This window comes from Narcine bancroftii, chromosome 2, assembly GCF_036971445.1.
Source record: "Narcine bancroftii isolate sNarBan1 chromosome 2, sNarBan1.hap1, whole genome shotgun sequence".
In the NCBI taxonomy this organism is placed as follows: domain Eukaryota; kingdom Metazoa; phylum Chordata; class Chondrichthyes; order Torpediniformes; family Narcinidae; genus Narcine; species Narcine bancroftii.
The window spans coordinates 332,532,707-332,553,177 of NC_091470.1; the positions used below are offsets into that span (position 1 = coordinate 332,532,707).

Consider the following 20,471-nt stretch of genomic DNA (forward strand, 5'->3'; position numbering starts at 1 on the left):
ATCTCCTTCTTCTGTGGTCAGAACCAGTAGTGCCCAGTGGGTTTAAAGCAGATACAGGTCATCACGATGCTACATCACACAATACATTCACCACAACCATAAAAGTCAAGAACCTGTTTTAGTGGTATTAGAAATATGGACATCACACCACAACAAACATGGACCAGGTTAGTCTCCATCAGAATCATAGTGATTAGCTTCTGCTCTGATTTGCAAAGATAATCTTATCAGGTCACAAATAGGGTTCTGAAATTCAGTAATCTTATATAACTGTTTGTAATGAATCTCAATATCTCTCTCCCATCTCCACCCTGTCGCAAAGTGACCAACTCCCCTTTAAGATATACTAAATCCTGGGCATTTAGGTCCTCAAGCATGTTCTTCCTTGCAATTTATTGATGTCTTTCATTTAAACCCCTTGTTGTTACATGCAAAAAAAAAATCAATCCCAGTTTTAAAAATCCAGCAGCCCCAATGCTTAATGGGAGAAAGTTCAGATTCCCTTTCCCTCTTTCCATGCAAAAGAGTGCTTTCAGATTTCATTCCCAAATGCCTCAATTGAAAGTTTAACAGTATTCCTTCTTGAGGTGGATTCCTCAGTTAGTATATATTGCTTCCCTGCAACTACCATTTCCAATCTGTCATTTAACAGTGAATAACATAATTTCTTTTGCACTAATTGCAATCTGCTTATTTATCTTTCCTACTATTTTCATTATATTTTTCTCTCAATGTATACTTATTCCTTTTTGGTGTATTTTATGTACATCTAGCTCCAACAAGCAAGAATGTCAGTGTTTCATACATTGTATAAGCTCTCATCACCATTTCCTTTAAACATTGTGATGAAATTGAATGTTAATCTTCGATACTCAAGGGAGCAAAAGTAAAATTTAAGGAACTTGTGAATCAATCCTTTGATCTGGATTTATTTTGACAAAAATGTTCTACATTCCCTTCAAAGCAACTTATGTTGTTCCCCAATATGAATCCAATATTCTGTATGAATCTGAACATCTGCCATAGAAGTCTCACACCTTGCCTGAGATTATAGTCCTCTTCCTAGATATATTTTATTACTAAAAACTAAGATATGCTTCTCGATGTTACATGTATGGAGAGAATCAAATCTTTTTGCTCTTGCACACTTTGAGCTTGTAATCTTGAAGTAAATATTTCTCTTTGCTTTTATTGGATTCAAATTTATAATGTCAAATATTCCATAGATGAACTCGATCTGCCTTAGTTTTATCAGCTCAATTTAATTGTTGGTTCGAGAGTCATTGAGTCATATAGTTCGAAATAGGCCCTTTGGCCAAACTTGCCCACGCTGACCAAAATGTCCCACTCACACTGCTTGCATTTGGCCCATATCTCTCTAAACGCATCCAATCTATGCATCTGTCCAATTTTTCTTAAATGTTTCAATAGTGCCTGCCTCAACAATCTCCTCTGTCAGCTTGTTCAATTCACCAACTACCCTCTAGGTAAAAAAGCTTCTCCTCAGGTTCCTGTTAAATCTCTCCTCCTTGCCCCCCCCCCCCCACCCACCTTAAGCCTGTCACTTTAATTGATGATCCTTGAAACATTCCATTTTCAGCAGGTTCAGTTCAAAACATTAAACCTTTCTCAAAATTACCTGACATTAGTATCATGTAATAACGTACAGTGATCACTATCATAGTAGCTTTATATGTGCCACCTAAATCAAAATTTTGAACATTTGTGGTGGTGTCATATTAATTATTTCATAACCATGAATTTCAATCAAGCCTGTGGAGATATACTAATGATTGAAAGACAAATAAATGAACAAGAAATAAGATCAACATCCCCAGGTGGTATCAGCAAGCTGCAGCTTTCCTTAAATTTGTTAAACTAAGTTTTTGCTTTCAGATTTGTTGTCCTTTTACATCTTTTTTTCTAATCCTCAGGTTTCAAAGTTTCTCAGTGCTATTGCAGATGAAGAGATGATGAGTGAAACAATTAAATCAGAGGGTAGGAGAGGAAGGCCGGGGAAAGGGAAACAATTATGAGGAAGGCAGGCACAAGAAGGCAAAACAGCAAAAGCACATGAATAAGAGGTAGAGGGGGAGGGAGGAAATGAGAAAGGGAGGGGTAGAGAGAATGAGGGAAGAAGAGGAGAGAATGAGAGCAAGGAAGATGGAAAGAACAAGAGGGAAGGTGGAGAAAATGAGAGGGAGGGAGATAGATAAAACAAGAGGGAGGGAGGGCAAGACAGAGTGAACAGAGCAAGAAAAGAAGGAGAGGGATAATTTGGGTATGAAAGATGGTCAAAACAAGAGGGTTTGGACAGGAGGGGAAGAATGAAGTTGATATACACTGTCTGACTGCACCGTGCTGACATCAAGCCTGGCCATTTCTTTGGAATCAGATTATCAGCAGCTGCAGCAGTACCTTGCTGAGATTGATTTCAGTCAGTAATTGGGTGGCAAGGTCACTCCCACCCTTGCAGTCATCCTTAGATTTACTGCTTACATAGAGCTGTCAGAGAGAGGGAAATGAGAAGCAAGAGGGGATTAATGGGGGAGGAGTTGGAAAAAATGACAAAAAACAGAATGTATAAAATACATGACATCAGAAACAACACAAAACACAACAGTGTAACATAATTTGAGAAATTTTAAGAAAGTTGATTTAAATAAATGGATAACTCTTCCGATATCTTTGATTGAAAGTTAATTGTGTTAAAATGAATATATTCCCGCGTGTTCAGTACCTCTTTCAGACTCTTCCAATACCATTACCACAGAAGTATTTTTTCAAATTTGAATAAATTAGTTAAGGAATTTCTTTAGAAAGGTAAGTTAGCCAAAATCTCCATGGAAAAATTAAATTGGAAATATATGGGTGGGTTTACAACTGCCAAATTTTAAATATTACTTTTGGGCGGCCCAGATGAAATTTGTAACTTCCCTCTTTGAAGGAAGAGACAAGCCTTCATGGGTGGAATTTGAACTGCACAAAGTTGGAGAGAGAGTAGCAGAAAATCTCATATAAATGGGATTCTAAATCTATTTCTTGTGGAAAAGAAGCACCTTTAACAAAGCATATTTTGAATATTTGGCACAAATTGAATAATTTAATTAGAACAAAGGGAAAAAGATCTCCAAAAATGCTCTTGATAAAATATAGATTAATTCCTTTAACAATGGATAATAAAATTCTACATACATGGTCCCATAAAGGGATAAGGTATGTGGAGGATTGTTATGTGCAAGGGCAACTAATGTCATTTGAACATTTAAAAAATAGATATAATATTCTTAATAATACAATCTTCTGCTACTTTCAATTAAAAGCTTTTTTCAGAGATATATTACGACCAGCCATGACGATACCAGAGGGCAGTGAAATGGGGATTCTGATTCAAAGGGGAAGACAAGGAAATTTACATCTGCAATGTATTCCTTACTTCAGTTGGGAACTCCCAAGTGGGAGTTATATAAATCAAAACAAGATGGGAATTAGACTTGAATATTAGTATCGGTGATAAGAACTGGTCCGATTTATGTCAGAACTGCATGACCAATACAATAAATGTAAAATATAGATTGGTGCAATATAACCTTTTGAATCATCTTATCCCACAGAAATTACATAAGTTAAATTCTAATATATTGGATATATGTTTTTGATGTGATGAAGAAACAAGAACCTTTTTTACATTCCACCTGGTCATGCTCTCCAGTTAAACCTTTTTGGGAAAATTTAAGAATTTTATTAGATCAGATTATTGGGAAACAATTGCCACAAAGCCCATAACTGTTTCTCCTAGGAAATACTGTGGACATAAGACCCAAAATGAGGCTGTCCAAGTACCAATTAAAATTGCATTGGCGGTGGCCAGGAAATGTATTGCGGTTACTTGGAAGTCTGATTCCCCTCCGGACATATCCTGATGGAATGCAGAGATGCATAGTTATGCTCCCTTGGAGAAAATTATTTACAATCTAAGGAAGAAGTATAATATATTTTTGCAGGTATGGTAGCCATACTTGCACAATGCAGGATTGAATATTTAGGGATACTTATTCTGTTCCTGAGTTCTTTCCCCTATTTGAGATCTAAGCAAAAAAGGAATTAGATCCTCTGAAATGGTTTCCAGATCCCAAAAGTTCCTTCTCTTTTTGATTTTCCTGCTTTTCTCTTTCTTTTCTTCTTATCCATTTTCTTTGAATTTTTTTTCTATTTTATTTTGGGGCTTTGTTTGGTGGGGGCGGGGGGGGGGGGGGAGAACAGGGTTGTTTGGAGATATGGACAACTTGTACCATTGATTTTTTTTTTCATTTCAATTTATGTATTTAAGTAAATGTTATTTCTTGATACATGTCTGCCCACAAAATTAAAATAAAATATTTTTTTAAAAGTGTAACATAATTTTCATATTAACCCTCAGATTAAAAGATGAAAATCTTGGTGCCCAACAATTTTATCACAGAATTATTTTTGTCCAAAGCTTTTGTAGGAATCTGTCCAAAAGTTTGCATTAACTTCAATGGCATCCAAGAACATTGAACATTAAACAACAGACCACTGGAAGAGGTCTTTCAGCCCATGATGCTTGTGGTGACCATGATGTCGAATGCAACTAACCCCATCTGCTTGCACATGATTTATATCCTTTCATTCCCTGCATGTTCATATGTCTATCTAAATGCCTCTTAAATGTTTCTAACATATCAGCTTCCATTACATCCTGTAGCATGTTCCGGGCACCCATCACCCTCTGTGGGAAAAAAAAACTGTCTCAAATATCTTCAAACTTTCCGTTTCTCACCTTAAACCTATGCCTTCTAGTATTTAACAGTTATGTCTTTGGAAAAAGTCAATTTACCTCATCTATGCCTCCCATAATCTTATAACCTATCAGGTCTCCACTCCGCATCTGATGCTCCAGCGGAAACGATCCAAGTTTTATGTTCTTTTAGCTGAGACTCCCTAATCCAGGCAACATCCTTCTGCATCCTCTTCAAAGCCTCAATGTCTTTTCTGTAAATGCAGCAACCAGAACTGTGGCCTCACCAAAATTTTATACAGCTGCAAACATGGCTTCCCAACTTTTGTACTCAATGCCCCAACCAATGAAAGCAAGGATGCCTTCTTCACCACCCATCTACTTGTCTTGCTATTTTCAAAGAGCTTTTCAAATGCTTTAATAAAATCCTTACAAATAATACACACTGCTCTCTCCTCATAAATGTCTTTACCACCTCATCAAAATACTCATTCAACTTTATAAGACTTGACCTGACCACCAAATATGAGTGAATATTATCCCCAAGAATCTTTTTTGTAGCTTCCCTATCACTGATGTTATGCTCACTAGCCTATAATTTGCTAGATTATCCCTATTGCATTTCTTAAAGAAGGGAACAACTTTGGCAATGCTACACTCCTCTTGGATCTTGTCTGTGGCTAGTGAAGTCAAGCAATTTCATTTCTTATCTCTTTCAAAACCCTGATCTTAATGGAAGATACAAGAGAAAGATCCTAACCAGAGATCTCCAATGTAGGCACTGGAGAAGACCACACCGTCACTATCATTTGACATTTGCCTGTTCTGTTCCAAGAGTATGGAAGTTAAAAATAGTTCAGGAGCTGATCAGAAGGTGGTCAGTCACCAGAGTCTCTGGGCCTTTTTAGCACTGCATTTTCTCTGAGTGGCAAATGGAATTCAATATGGTAAGATGTGAGGTGATGCACTTTGGTAAAGAAGCTACATGACATATTAGCCTTTTGCTAGGTTGGAGTTTAGAAAGGGGAAGCTCTATTACAGTTATATTGCATCCTGGTGAGACCAAGCTTGGAGTACTGTACACAGTTTTGGTGCCCTTCTTTGATAGGATATGGAAGCATTGAAGATAGTCCAAAAGAGTCACCAAGATAATTTCAGCGACAAGAGAGTTTTCCTATCAAGAAAGCCTGAACAGTTTGGGTTTTGCATGTTTTGGACTTCAGGAGGGATGACCTATTGATAAATTTGAGAGATGTTGAGGGAGCTTAACAGAATAGACATCAACATGTTTTCACTAGAGGCCAATCATATAAAACAGAGGTGCCTAGAATTTTTATTTTATGGAGGGTGGTGAATCAGGAATTCTCTACCCCAGAGGGTCATGGAGACTACATAATTAGAAGTATTTAAAGAAGATATAGCTAAATATTTGAAAGAGTGCAATTGAAGACTGTGGGAAACTGGCAAAGAGGAAGCCAGAAGAGGCCAGCCTTGATTAGCCATAATCACATTGTGTTGGGGTAGGACTGAGGCCTACTCATCCTCTCTTTTTCTTGTGTTCTCCTGTATTTTCTTGATCAACTCTACCATTAATTTGTAGCCTTCTCCATTTCACAGCTGCTTTTAATGGAATCAATATAGAAATGCGCAAAGTTCATAATATTTGTTTTTTCAATACACCAATTATTTCCAGTGAAAATACAAAGCTTTGTGAAAGTTTTGACCTATTTTCTTTAAAAAAATGTTCAAAACATGACCTTTGCAGACTAACTAGGGTCACAAACACAACACTTACGGTGACTCTTACTTGCACATCTCATTGGAACAAATTAATTCACATCGACTTATTTATGCACATTGACATGTATTCAGGATGACCTCAGATTCACTCATATAAGCATTTATCTAACAATACCCACCAAGAGGCTTTCTCACATTTCCCGACTCACATGTATTAAAAAGCACAAATAAACAAACACAGCCTTTTTATTTTTAAACATTTCATAAGGTTCTATAAAAGCAGGTGATCGCTTCTCTTCGATGATCAACCATTCCATGAACACTGAAAACTACTATCTGGGAGTTTGGGCAAATGGAGAGAAAATAGGCTTTCACATGTTGCCGGATGTACATGAGAAAATAGCCACGATATCTTGACTTACAGATAAAGAATAGCTACTTGAATTGGGTGACAAATGATAGTTAGGCCAAAGCATAAGACATAGAAGTGGAATTAGGCCTTTTGGCCCATTAATTTACTATCTTTTTCAATCCTATTCTTTTGTCTTCTCTCCATAACCCTTGATTCCCTTCCTGATCAAGAACTATCTACCTCTGTCTTAATATACCCAATAACAGCCTCCACAGCTACCCACAATAATGAATTCCATAGATTCACTGCCCTCTAGGGAAAGAAATTCTTTCTCATCTCTGTTCTCAAGGGATATTTTTGCATTTTGAAGCTGTGCCTTCTGGTTCCAGACTCACCCATCATATAAAACATCCTCTCCACATCCACTCATCTAAGCCTCTTAGTATTCAGCATGGATATTGGAATCTTACCATATAGGAAGTCAATCCAACCACCATGTCTGCATTGAGTCTTTGAATGAGCTGTCTGATTGGCCCTACACCCCCTCTTTCCCCATGAGAGGATAAAGGTGGGAAAATAAAGATAAGGAGCATTTTCCTACATTACAAATCATTTTGAGCCTTTTATACTAATTTTATAATTCAAGCATTGCCAATTTTTCCTATTCATTTATTTAACAGCAATTACCTCAGGACAGCAGCAGAACTTTTAAGAGTCTAGGGGTTCAAAAAAATACAGAGAGCCAATGAGACAGAACTGTTTGGTAAGCTGTCCATACCTTGCTATTCTGGATGAGTCTAATGATGTGCTCAAAGCAGTTGTTATTAAGGAATATGGCCTGAAGAACAGGACGATCCTTACAGTTCAACATTTCGGAGATGGCACCTGTAACATTTAAAAAAAACTCAGTTCAGCTTTAGCTGCCTCTAAATAAGGGAGAGATAAAGAAACAGTTCAAAACAGTTAAAATAGCAATTTTTTTTGCTCAGAATTAGAACAGAGGAGTTGAATATAAAAGAAGTATAGAAAATAGCAGTGCTGCCGGAGCCACTAACAGCACTGCTACCACCAGTGAGGACCCAGGGTCCGTGCCAGACTATTTTGAGCCCTAGGCTGAGTTGAACGTGGGGGGAGGGGGTGCTGGCCAGGCTTAGCGGGGAGTGAGGGGGCTGACTGAGCTGAGTGGTGGGTGCAATACCTGATGTGACATTCGACATGCACCATATCACTTCCTCCCTCTGCCTTACCAGACTAATTTGCATTAGTCAGAACCACGTCATTCATGACGCAGATGTTGCAGTTGTTGAAATCTCTCTTCAACAGTGCCCCTCTGAGGTTGGCAGCGCTGGCCTTGAGTGGACCCATGGAGATACAGTGCTCTTGCGGGGTCCAACTACCCAGTCAAACTGATGTCAGCTCCATACAGGCTTTTTGAATGGCCTGTTTAAAGAACCAACAGTAGTTTTATTTAAAATTCTGCCACCACGGGGTCTAAGATGGTGGTGCCTATGATCAACTGCAGCCACAAGGGGTTGCAGACTTCAGGAAAGCAGAGGACTGGCACAGGACACCAGAAAACAGGGAGACCAACCCCCATTTGAGAAGGAGAAGCACATGAGACAACCCATGGGAGAGTGACCATGGCGCCTGACCAGTGAGAAAGCTCTGTGGCTGAAAAACCCATGCATACAGCGGGCTGCTGGCAATTCGAGGCCAGGAATCCATGGAGGACATGGGCTGCTAGAGACTGGCTCAAAGTTGGCTGAAGGGATGAGAATTGGAATGCGAGGGGGTGCCGATCATGTTGGAGGTTCGAATCTAGAGCTTGGGTTGTCAATGGTTTGGACTGGACTCTGCGTGGCTGTGGAAGTGCTGGAGGCGAATCTACAGACACTTGGTGACTCTGGAGGGGACTCTCTTTTGCTTCTCTTTCTCTGACTGTAAGAGATACTTCAGGCAATTTCTGCAATGGTGAATCTGTCTGCCTTACACCAGGCAAAAGCAATTTTCTGTCATATAACACTGTTTTATTACATGACAATAAATTGAATCTTGAATCTAATTCGTCATGTTGCATTGTGATTGTATCATGAGAAATCAAAAATGCAGCTGTTTAAGTAATCAATGTAATTACTTTGTTTGTGGGCTCAAATTTGACACAAGTTATGTGTAGTCACGGAGAAATTTAGAAACCAAACGGCAGCTTTTCCTTCCAAATACACAACTACGTGTGATAGTGAATCTAATTTGCATTTCAATCAATACCATTTGCTTTCACTTCCGGGAACTGACTATTTGCCCTTTTTTTAAAATAATGCTGTCATTATTATCTCACACCAACATATCTGTCCATGGTTTCATCCACTGCTAGACTGAGACCACACACAAATTGGAAGAGCAAAACCTCATGTTCCGTGGGTACTCTCCAACCAGATGGCATTAACATCAACTTCTCCGGTTTTCATTAGCCACTCAAAACCACCCCCCCATCCTCATCTCTTTCTTTTCCTATACCTCCTTTTGTCTCTCTCTCTCCTTTCCTCCAGCTCTGCATTCCAGAGCCACACACCATTTCTTGATTTTTTTTCCAAATCAAGTTTAATGTCATCCGATTGTACAAGGACAACACGATAAAACAGTGTTCTCTGGTCCTCAGTACAAAACATGCAGACACACAACCAGACCAGATAACGCCTCTGATCTACACTCAACCCGTAACCCTCCATTCCTTTCCCATCCATATACATATCCAACTTCTCCTTAAATGCTAATATCAAGCCTGTATCCACCACTTCGCTTGAAAGCTCATTCCACACACCCTCCACCTCATGAGTGAAGAAGTCCCCCCTCATGTTTCCTCTAAACTTTTGTTCCCTAACTGTAAGGTAAAACATCATGAGATGGGAATGTGTAAGGAGTTACCCTGCCCTGTACAGGGCTGTAACAAGATGTAAATGCATCCTTGTACTTACAAGATAAGAGAGACATTGATGGATTGAGAGGCAGGAAGCTAGCAGTGAAAGGATAGCAACAGTTTTAGTCATTGGACAAGTAATGATATGATGATGTTCTAAGCATGTATCCAAGGGTATAAAAAAATCACCATTTTGCTGATAACGGCAGAATGCATTCTCCGACTAACATGGTTGGTCGCAAGTGTTACAATCCGGTAATAAAGAACAAAGAACCCTGATTTCGACTCAGCCTGGTGTTTGTCTCACTCATTCATGAACAAAGCAGACCTAACATAACTCAACTCATTTCCTCTCATTTGTATCTCCCCCTTTCTTAAAGAAAAGAGCCTCTCCATATCAAGTCTATCTATACCCCTAATAATTTTAAATACCTCAATCAAATCCACTCTCAACCTTCTACGCTCCAAAGAATAAAGACTAAATTATTTAACCGTTCCCTTTAATTTAGATCCCGCAACCCCAGCAACATTGAGTAAATCTTCTCTGCACTCTCTCCAATTTTTTGATATCTTTCCTATACTTTGGTGACCAAAACTGTACACAAAACTCCAAATTTGTCCTCATCAATGCCTTGTACAATTTTAACATAACATCCAGCTCCTATACTCAATGCTCTGATCTATAAAGGTTAACATATCATAAGCTTTCTTTACCACCCTATCCACACATGTCCTCATCTTCAGGGAACTATTGTATCATTATTTGTAGATCCCTCTGTGGCACTGAACTCTTCAATGCCCTATCATTCACTATGTATATCCTATTTTGATTCGCCCTTCCAAAATGTAACACCTCACACTTCTCTGCATTAAACTCCATCTGCCATCTTTCAGCCCACTCTTCTAACTGTCCTAAATCCCCCTGCAAGCTTTGAAACCCTTCTTCACTATCCATAGCTCCATCTATCTTAGTATCATCCACATACATACCAATCTAATTTACCACCCCATTATCCAAATTATTAATGAATATGACAAATAGTAATGGACCCAATACTGAACCCTGAAGCACTCCACTAGACACTGGCTTCCAATCTGACAAACAGTTATCTACCACTACTCTCTGGCATCTCCCATTCAACCATTGTGAATCCATTTTACTACTTCAATGTTAATACCTAATGATTGAACCTTCATAGGAACCTTATCAAAGGCTTTACTAAACTACCTTACCCTCATCAACTTTCCTAGTAACCTCTTCAAAAATTTTGATAAGGTTTGTCAAACATGATCTTCCCCTCACCAATCCATGTTGACTGTTCCTAATCAAACCCTGCCTATCCAGAAATACAAGACAAGTGTTGTTACTATAAAAAATAAATACTGTTTTATAATCCTCACCTTTCTTCTCATGTTCTCCTGTCCAATTATAGCTTTTGCCTGTTGGCCTGCGCTCCTCCTTCCCACACCCCACCCCCCCCCAGCTTTTTATTCAGGTGCCAGCCTGCTTTTTGCTCATACCTTGATGAAGGGCTCAGGCTCAGAACTTTGTTTATATACCTTTACTTCCCATGCACGCTGTGAGACCTGCTGAGTTCCTCCATCATTTTTGTGTTTTTACTACAATCACAGCATCTGCAGTCTTTCATGTTTCACCTCCTAAAGGGCAAAATGGATGGCAATTAAAGGACAAAGCAACTTGACTTACTGAGCATGTTGATCCGTAGTGTGATGAACCCGTCCTCCAAACGGGTTTTGATCCCTTCCTCCAACACAGACACTGGCCTGTCAGCATTCAACAGCTTAAAGTAACCTTCCAAAATTGCCTTTATCTCCACTTGCCGTTGGTCAAGGCTACTGGCATGAAGAATGTGGATTATTGCTATCAGGCACTTTAGGGCAACGTGCAGTGGTCTGGTGTCCTTTTGGTCCTGAGTTCTGACATCACATGAAGTCCTGAGAACCACCATGAGAGTCTCCACTGAGATTGAGGTGATGGCAAGAAGTGCATTTTCCTGTTTGGGAAGCACAGTTATGAATCATGCAGGCAAAATTTAATTGAATTAATAAAATAATATTATAAAATAATAATAATAATAATATATGCAGTTTTATTATATGAGGAGATTTGACAGCAATTAGCCTGTATTGATTGGAATTAGGGAGAATGAGGGGAGATCTCATTGAAACATTTCAAATGTTGAAATGTATGGACAGGGTAGATAGAGAGAGGTTGTTTACCATGTTGGGAGAGTCAAGGACAAGAGGGCACAACTTCAGGTATGAAGGGCATTGACGTAGAACAGAGATGTGCTGAATTTCTTCAGCCAGTGGTTGTAAATCTGTGGAATTTGTTGCCACTGGCGATTGTGGAGGCCTTTAAATTGGGTGCATTTAAAACAGAGATTGATAACTTTTTGATTAGCCAAGGCATCAAAGGTTATGGGGAGAAGGCTGGGCAGTGGGGCTGAGTGAGGAAATGGATCAGGTCGTGAGTAAATAGCAGGGCAGCCTCAATGGGTTTCTGTTGCTGTGTCTCATGGTCTTATAAAGGTCGAGTAATCCATTCGATCATCCCATGAAGCATTTAGTTAAGGGACACCCAGCATATCACCCTAACACTCCATAGTTTGGGGAATCAATTCAATCCTATTCAGAATGTACTGTTCTGTGGAATGGATTCTCTACAAGAAATTAGCTTAGAATCCTAAATACAGAAGAGGTTGAGAAAAGAGGAAATATTTTTCTAAACAAACTTGGACTGGCAGGAAGTAGATTTCTCTGGTGAGGATATGCCAGGTTTTAAGAGTTGTCTGCAAGGTGATTGATAGAATGAAAACAGGATGAGGGAATGCAACAGTTTCAAAGACCTATGAATACAGGTAGTCCTCAACTTACAACCTAAGCAAGTTACATCCACCCATACATGTGACCAAAATAAAAAAACTGTACAAATGCTGATTAATTAAAAGTTCATTGGTTGAAAATTTTTGGAAAAATTACTTTAATACCTTGTTAAGTCATGTGAATCCTACTTACAACCAATCTGAGTTATGATCAATCCTTTTGTCCCAATCATAGTGATAAGTTGAGGACTATCTGTACTGCTTGTGCAAAAGACAATAATCAAAATGGTCTTTGAAGGCCAATGAAGGTGTGGGAATGGATGGCAGTGGAGTAGAGTCTTCATACAGTATGTTTCTTAGGGTTGAGGATCATTTGCTTCCACTCCAGTTCTGTGGATTGTAAAATGACCAGTGAGGTCACTGAGGAATCCACATTGTGCCACAGGTGAATCAAATGAGAGTGTGTGGGTTGATGGTGTGGCAAGTGGTGCACTTCTCAAGATTGTAATGGCTTGTGTGTGCTCCAAAGATTCTTAGTGCTGTCTCAGTCACCCTTTCTCCATGATGATTCGTTATGGCCCAGAGATTCTTAGTGAGAAAGTTACTTTTCCTCAAGGAGCTATTGAGAATCTCCTCAGTGTTCTTGGTCTATTACCATGTTGTACTTTACTGTTTGGCATTGGGTATACAAACAACGTGGCCTTCTAATTGAAAGCATCTGAATGTAAATTGTCTGCATTGCTAGACACATTGGCGTAGGAAAGGATGCTAACATTGGTTCACTCTTCCTGACAGTGGATCTGTGATATTTTGGGTTAGTCCACATCCCTAGAGAGCACAGAATATACATCAGCAATGTCTGGATTCAATGAGAAGTTGTTCCCAAAACACGAAAAGTGATTTATTGTTTCCAGGATCTTCACAACAATGTTGTGTAGGATCATGATTTCACAGATGATTCATACTTTAATCAATGTCTTTGCAATGTTTCAGGCCACCCAACATGCACATACTGCAGGCAAGGATTGTTTGCATACTGCAGCCCACTCATTGTGGTTGCGGTGACCTTGGTTCTGGGATGGAGGTGATGGTGGTTGAACAGCTTATCGTTTTTTTTATAAAACTGGTTCACTTCAGCAGAAAGTTTATTGGAGTTAATCAATGTTTTCAAAAGGAAGAATGATGGGAAAGTAGAGAATTGTGAACTTGGAAGAGGGTCTAATAGAGTGAGTTGTTTTTCATATTTCCTTATGTCACAGGAGTTCATTTGGCCCATCAAATCTATACCAGCTCTTAGAGTAATTCCATTTCCCCACTTATTTTCCTGTAACCCTTCTTAATTTAGAAGTACAACATGGTAATAGGCCCTTTAGGCTCACAAGTTGCACCATCCAAATTCACCCATGTAACCAGATGAACAAAGAAAAACAGGTCCTAAAACAGGTTTCAACCCAAAACATTTCCCTGCCCAGATGCTGTCTGACCTGCTGAGTTGCTTCAGCAATTTGTGTTTTAACCATATAACCATTTACAGAGCATCTTGTGACTCCCATGTCTGATAACTCCCCTGATTTGCCTAAAACAATAATTTATGGTAGCCAACTAACTTGTTCACCAGTATGCCTTTGGGAGGAAATCAGAACACCAAAACTAAACTGGAAATTCTGTATGAACATAAGTTCACCCCCTTTTAGAAAGCAGTAAGGAAAAAAGCATCGACAGAAAAACTTTCCTCATGTATCAGGTGAAAGACTTATCCCTGCATGTTGCTTAATGTTTCAGTGTTGAAATGACAACTCAAGCTTTACCTTACTCCCACTGATAATGGCTCCATAAAGATATATCAGCCGCAGCAGAATGGTGTTTGGCAAACACTGACTGTTCTTGAAACTTTCTATAAGATAACAAAAATAAAACAGGAAACTAAAAGTTAGAGTAATGCTAAATAGGCAAATTGTACTTGTATAATGTCAAGACATAATTAAACTGCCTTAAAGTACAATGAAAGGAGAAATTAAAGTCACTGGGAACTATTAAAAAAATGATGAAAAGTGCTTGAGTTGCCCATTTATTTGTTTCCTTTATCATTTTACACAGTGCAAAGCAAACATTTGGGGTCATTTAAAATTGAATTTCCAAGTGAAAAATATTAGAAAATTAGCAGCCTGTTGTACCTCTCTTTACAAGTTCCTAGCATGAAGTCCCAACTCTGCATCAATCTTGCATGTGATAAATGCTGAGGTCAAGGTGATGAGGTCAGTCAATATTTCTAAGTTTGTGTTATTCTGTTTACAACACACCATCTTTTGTGTGTGACAATGACTGAATAGCCCCAGTTCATTCAATCTGACCACATTATAGATTCTCCAAAATTACCTTTTTACTCACCATGGAAAAAGGTGTTGAATTTCTGAGGCAAAACAGCTGGTGCAAACTTGTATTTACTCCTTTCTATTGAACTGATAATCTCTCTGAAACCAAACAGGATTGCAGAGTTAGGGTTTTGCATAAACAGCTGATCATTATGAGCAGATTATCTTGATCACAGACCTATATACTAAGCAAGGCTGTGGTGAAGGTCCGACCAACTGTTAGTACATTCACAGTGAATCTTTCATTCTCCTGAATTATCTTTCCTTTTTTTAAAAGAGACAATTATTTGGTAATCAGGCCAGAAAATCACAGGGAGTAGGATATGAAAACCAAATTGATGGGATACTTGACATTCCCCCCCCCCCACAAAAAAAAGGATACTCAGCAGAAGTAAGTTAATTTGTGCAAATGAGGTCAAATGACCCGATGAGCAGGAGAAAAGTTTTTTTTTAAAAAGTCAAGCATCAGACTAAAAGTGAGGAACTGTCTCATGGAGCATCATCGAGGGAGCGGTTTGAGTCAGTGGTAAGGCTTTGGCTCAAGTGGCTTTGGTGAGAAGAGGCTGAGGAGGTGGTGCAGAAGTTGAAGTAATTAAGGGCCACCTTATTCAAGGAACAAGATGGGTTCAGCAGGTATGCTCAGGTAAGGTCAGGCTTTAGATATCATTTTTTTTTCCTTTAGTCAAAGGAATGGCAACCAAGGCAGGGGGATGCTCTTCTTGCAGAGTGTGGGTTGTCAGGAAAGCCAGCAGTATCTTTGATGACTTCATCTGTGAAGTGCATCCTGCTGCAGCTCCTTACAAACTGAATTGGAGAATTGCAGCTGGAGTTGGATGAACTCTGGATCATTCAGGAGGCTGAGGAGATGACAAACAAGAGTTATAGGGATGCTATCACGCCTAGGAGGTAGGAAGAAGGTAGCTGAGTGACAAACTGGAGAAGGAAAGGGAACAGGCAGTGAGTACAGGACACCCGTGTCCATTCCCTTCAATAACAAGTATACGAATTTGCATATTGTTGGCAGGGAACACCTACCAGGGACAAGCCACAGTGATAAAGTCTCTGGCATGGAGTCTATTCTTGTGGTTATGAAAGGAAGGAGAAGAGGTGAGCTGGAGTGATAGGCGATCCAATAGTTGGGGAGATATATACAAGGTTCTGTGGAAGGATCGAGAATCCCAGATGGTACGTGCCTCCCTGGTGCCAGGGTCTGAGATATCTCCGAACAAGTTCACGGCATTCTCAGGGGTAAGGGTGAGCAGCTAGATGTCTGAGTCCACTGATGTAGGTTGGAAGGGTGATGAAATACTGCAAAGAGAGTTCAGGGAGTTAGGTGCTAAATTGAAGGACAGGACCTCCAGGGTTGTGATCTCAGGATTTCTAGAGAGGTTAGAAAAAGGAGGAAAGTGCAACTTAACATGTGGCTAAAGACATAAAGACATGGTGCAGGAGGGAAGGCTTCAGGTTTCTGGATCATTGGCCAGTTTTCTAGGGAAGGTCGGAACTATTCTGATGGGAAGGTTTGCATCTGGAGGGGGACAAATAGCCTTAGGGAAGACTTGCTAGTGCTTCTCTGGCAGGTGGGGGGGGGGGGTGTTTGCAAGGGGATGGGAACCAGACTGCCAGAGCAGACAGAGGAGTGGAGGAGGTAAAAGATTATGTGAAAATTGTATATAACATTAGAAGTCAACGAGTTGTACATGGTAAAAATTTTCTTAAGTGTATCTATTTCAATGCAATGAGTATTGTAGGAAAGGAAGACGAGTTTAGAGCACGGATTGGCACGTGGAATTATCACATTGTGGCCATTAGTGAAACTTGGTTGCAGGAGGGGCAGGACTGGCAATTCAACATTCCAAGCTTCCATTGATGTAGACGTGATAGAATGGGGTAGGGTGGGGGGTGGATTAAAGGGGAAGGAGTGGCATTGCTCATCAGGGAAAATATCAAAGCTCTGCTCAGACAGGGCAGACCAGAGGGCATGTCTACTGAGGTTACATGGGTGGAGCTGAGGAACGAGAAAGGTCTGACTACACTCACGGGGTTGTATTATAGACTACCCAATAATCAACGTGAACTGGAGGAGAAAATCTGCAGGGAGATAGTAGACAGGTGTAGGAAACATAAGTTGTGATAATAGGAGATTTTAATTTTCCATATATTGACTGGGAATCCCATATTGTACAAGGTCTGGATGGCTAAGAGTTTGTCAAATGTGTGCAGGGAAGTTTCCTAAATCAATATACTGTATAGAGATACCAACAAGAGAGTGCAATACTGGATCTCCTGTTGGGGAATGAGACAGGACAGGTGACAGAAGTATGTGTAGGGGAACATTTTGGGTCCAGTGATCATAATGCCATTAGTTTGAAGTTAATTATGGAGAAGGATAGGTCTAGGCCTCAGGTTGAGATTCTAAATTGGAGAAAGGGCAATTTTGAGGAAATGAGAAAGGATGTGGATTGGGATAAGTTGTTTTCTGGAAGGCATGTGTGAGGTAAGTGGAGGACCTTCAAAGGTGAAATTTTGAGAGCACAGACTTTGTATATTCCTGTCAGAATTAAAGGTAAATTTATCAGGCATAGGGAACCTTGGTTTTTCGAGGAATATTGGCGATCTGGTTTGGAAGAAGAGAGAGGTGTATAGTAGGTATAGACAAAACGGAGCAAATGAGGTACTTGAGGAGTATAAAAATGCAAGAAAAAAAACACAAGAAAGAAATCAGGATAAGCAGATAATGTGAAGAAAAATCCTAAGGGTTTCTACAGGTCTATTGATAGCAAAAGGATAGTAAAGGACAAAATTGGTCCCCTCAAAGATCAGAGTGGTTGACTATATATGGAGCTAGAAGAGATTGGTGGGGGGGGGGGGGTGGGAGAGAGATCTTGATATTTTTTGCATCAGCATTTACTCAGGAAACTGGCACAGAGTCTGGGTAAGTAAGGAAAACAAAGCAGTGAGGTCATGAAACCTACACAGATTAAAGAGGAGGAGGTGCTTGCTGTCTTAAAGCAAATAAGGGTTGATAAACCCCCAGGGTCTGACCATTTATTCCCTTGGACCTTGAGGGAGGCTCGTGTAGAAATTTCAAGGGCTTTTGCAGAAATATTTAAAATGTCCTTAATTACACGTGAGGTGCCGGAGGATTGTAAGGTAGCCTGCGTTGTTCCTTTTATTAAAAAAAAGCTCCAAAAGTAACCCTGGAAATTATAGGCTGGTGAGCCTTACATCAGTCGTAGGTAAATTATTGCAAGGTATGCCAAAATATCAGATATACAAGTATTTGAATAGTCAACATGGCTTTGTGAGTGGTAGGTTGTGTATAATCAATCTGATAATTTTTTTTGAGGCAGTTACTAAGAAAGTTGATAAAAGAAAGGCTGTGGATGTGTCAAGATGGACTTTGAGATCCCACATGGGAGGTTAGTCAGAAGGTTCAGATGCATGGTGAGGTGGTAAACTGTATTTGATATTATCTGGACAGGAGAAGCCAGAGTATAATGGTGGATGATTGCTTTTCAGGCTAGAGGCCGACGACTAGTGGAGTGCCTCAGGGATCAGTGCTGGGACCTTTGTAGTTTGTCATCTATATCAGTGATCTGGATGATAATGTGGTAAATTGGATCAGGAAGTTTGCAGGGGCGGTACAGTTGGCGTAATGGTTAGCTCAACGCTGTTACAGCACTAGTGATTGGGACCGGGATTCAAATCCCGCCTGTCTATAATGAGTTTGCACATTTCCCCGTGTTTGTGTGGGTTTTTTCTGGGGGCTCCAGTTTCTTACCTCCATTCAAAACATACTGAATGTGTTGGTTAATTGGGTGTAGATTGACCAGCATTGACTTGTGGGCCGAAATGGCTATATGTCTAAATTTAAAAAATTAAAAATAAATTATGACACTAAGATTGGATGCATTATGGACAGCAAGAAAAGCGTTCAAAGCTTGCAGAGGGATCTAGACCAGTTGTAAAAATGGGCTGAAAATCGGCAGATGGAATTTAAAGCAGACAAATGTGAGGTGTTGCATTTTGAAAGGACAAACCAAGAAAAGGCACACATGGTGAATGGTCGGGCACTGAAAAATGTGGTAGAACAGAGGGATTTAGAAATACAGATACACAATTCCCTACATCACAGGTAGATAGGGTTGTAAAGAGAGCTTTTGGCATATTGGCCTTCATAAGTCAAAGTATTGAGTATAGGAATTGAGATGTAAGAATAAAGTTGTAAGAATTGGAAACACCAAGTTTGTAGTATTATGTGCAGTTTTGGCCATCTAACTACAAGAAAAATATTACTAAGATTGAAAGGGTGCAGAGAGGATTAACTAAGAAGTTGCCCAGACTTCAGAAACTGAGTTACAGGGAAAAGTTAAATAGATTCGGACTTTATTCCCTAAAGCATAGAAGAATTAGGAGAGATTTGATAGTGGTATTTATAATTATGAGGTGTATAGACAGAGTAAATATGGATTGGCTTCTTCCGCTGAGGGTAGGTTTGATACAAACAAGAGGACATGGAATAAGTGTGACAGGGAAAAAGTTTTGGGGGAACATTAGGGGGATCTTCTTCATACAGAAAGTGATGGGAGAGTGGAATGAACAGCCAGTTGAGCTGGTGAATGCAGGCTCAATTTTAACATTTAAGAAGAATTTGGACAGGTACATGAATGGGATGGATATGGAGGGTTATAGACTGGATGCAAGTCCATGGATTAGCCAGAAAATTAATTTGGTACAGACTAGAAGGGCCTGTTTCTATGCTGTAATGTTCGATGTTTTGATGGTTCTATGGTTTTGGGCTTTCACCCTACCATTTAATCAATTGATATCCTTACCTTATAAAAATTAATTTAACTCGAAGGATCTCAGCCTATCTATCAAAAGAAACAGAATTTCCAGTCATATTAAAAAAATTTGCCTAACTTCAAATGGGCTGGCTCTAATCTGAGGAATACACTGGGACCTCTTTACACAGAGTTTAGAGTCCCAGGAATTAGCGCAGAGGGAATTATCAATAAACCAATGAGGGACTCTATAGCTGAAGAACACATAGCTGTTGGTGAGTCGACATGAGGAAACGTACAGCCTGTGGAATGCTGGTGATATGTGGTCAAAGGACTCACACCAGGCTGTGGACTCTGGATGTGAGAGGGTGCTGAAGATTTCCTGATTGTGTCACGGTTTAGATCTGAGCTTGGGTTGCTGATGGTTTGTACTGAAGTCTGTGTGGTTGCAGAGACTGTGGGAGCGCTGGAGGAAAATCCATGGACACACAATGACTCTGTCTCTTTTACTTCTCTCACTCTAAGTGGCACTGGGCAATATCTGCTGATGGCAAATTTTTGTCTGCCTTACAGAAGATGAAAGGCAGTTTTGTGTAATATTACATCTGTTTTATTATATGACAATAAAAGAATCTTGAATCTTGAAGAAAAGTCATTGTAGCATTATATATAAAGATTCCCAACACACAGTGCTGCTGTCT

The 20,471-nt window shown here is 39.7% G+C and overlaps 1 protein-coding gene across 8 annotated transcripts in view; it reads right to left on the minus strand.

Annotated features, from left to right (window-relative positions):
- Positions 1-20,471, minus strand: part of nbeal2 (neurobeachin-like 2) — a 279,397-nt gene that overhangs the window by 145,871 nt on the left and 113,055 nt on the right. For 7 of the 8 annotated variants that reach the window (XM_069922096.1, XM_069922092.1, XM_069922097.1 and 4 more), the window contains 5 exons: positions 15,000-15,082; positions 14,420-14,505; positions 11,474-11,780; positions 7,630-7,736; positions 2,419-2,505 (listed from right to left, as the gene is read on the minus strand). In XM_069922096.1, the coding sequence (XP_069778197.1) occupies positions 2,419-2,505; positions 7,630-7,736; positions 11,474-11,780; positions 14,420-14,505; positions 15,000-15,082 (670 nt within the window). The remainder of the gene's footprint in view (positions 1-2,418; positions 2,506-7,629; positions 7,737-11,473; positions 11,781-14,419; positions 14,506-14,999; positions 15,083-20,471) is intronic. The other variant, XM_069922095.1, reaches the window with a different exon arrangement.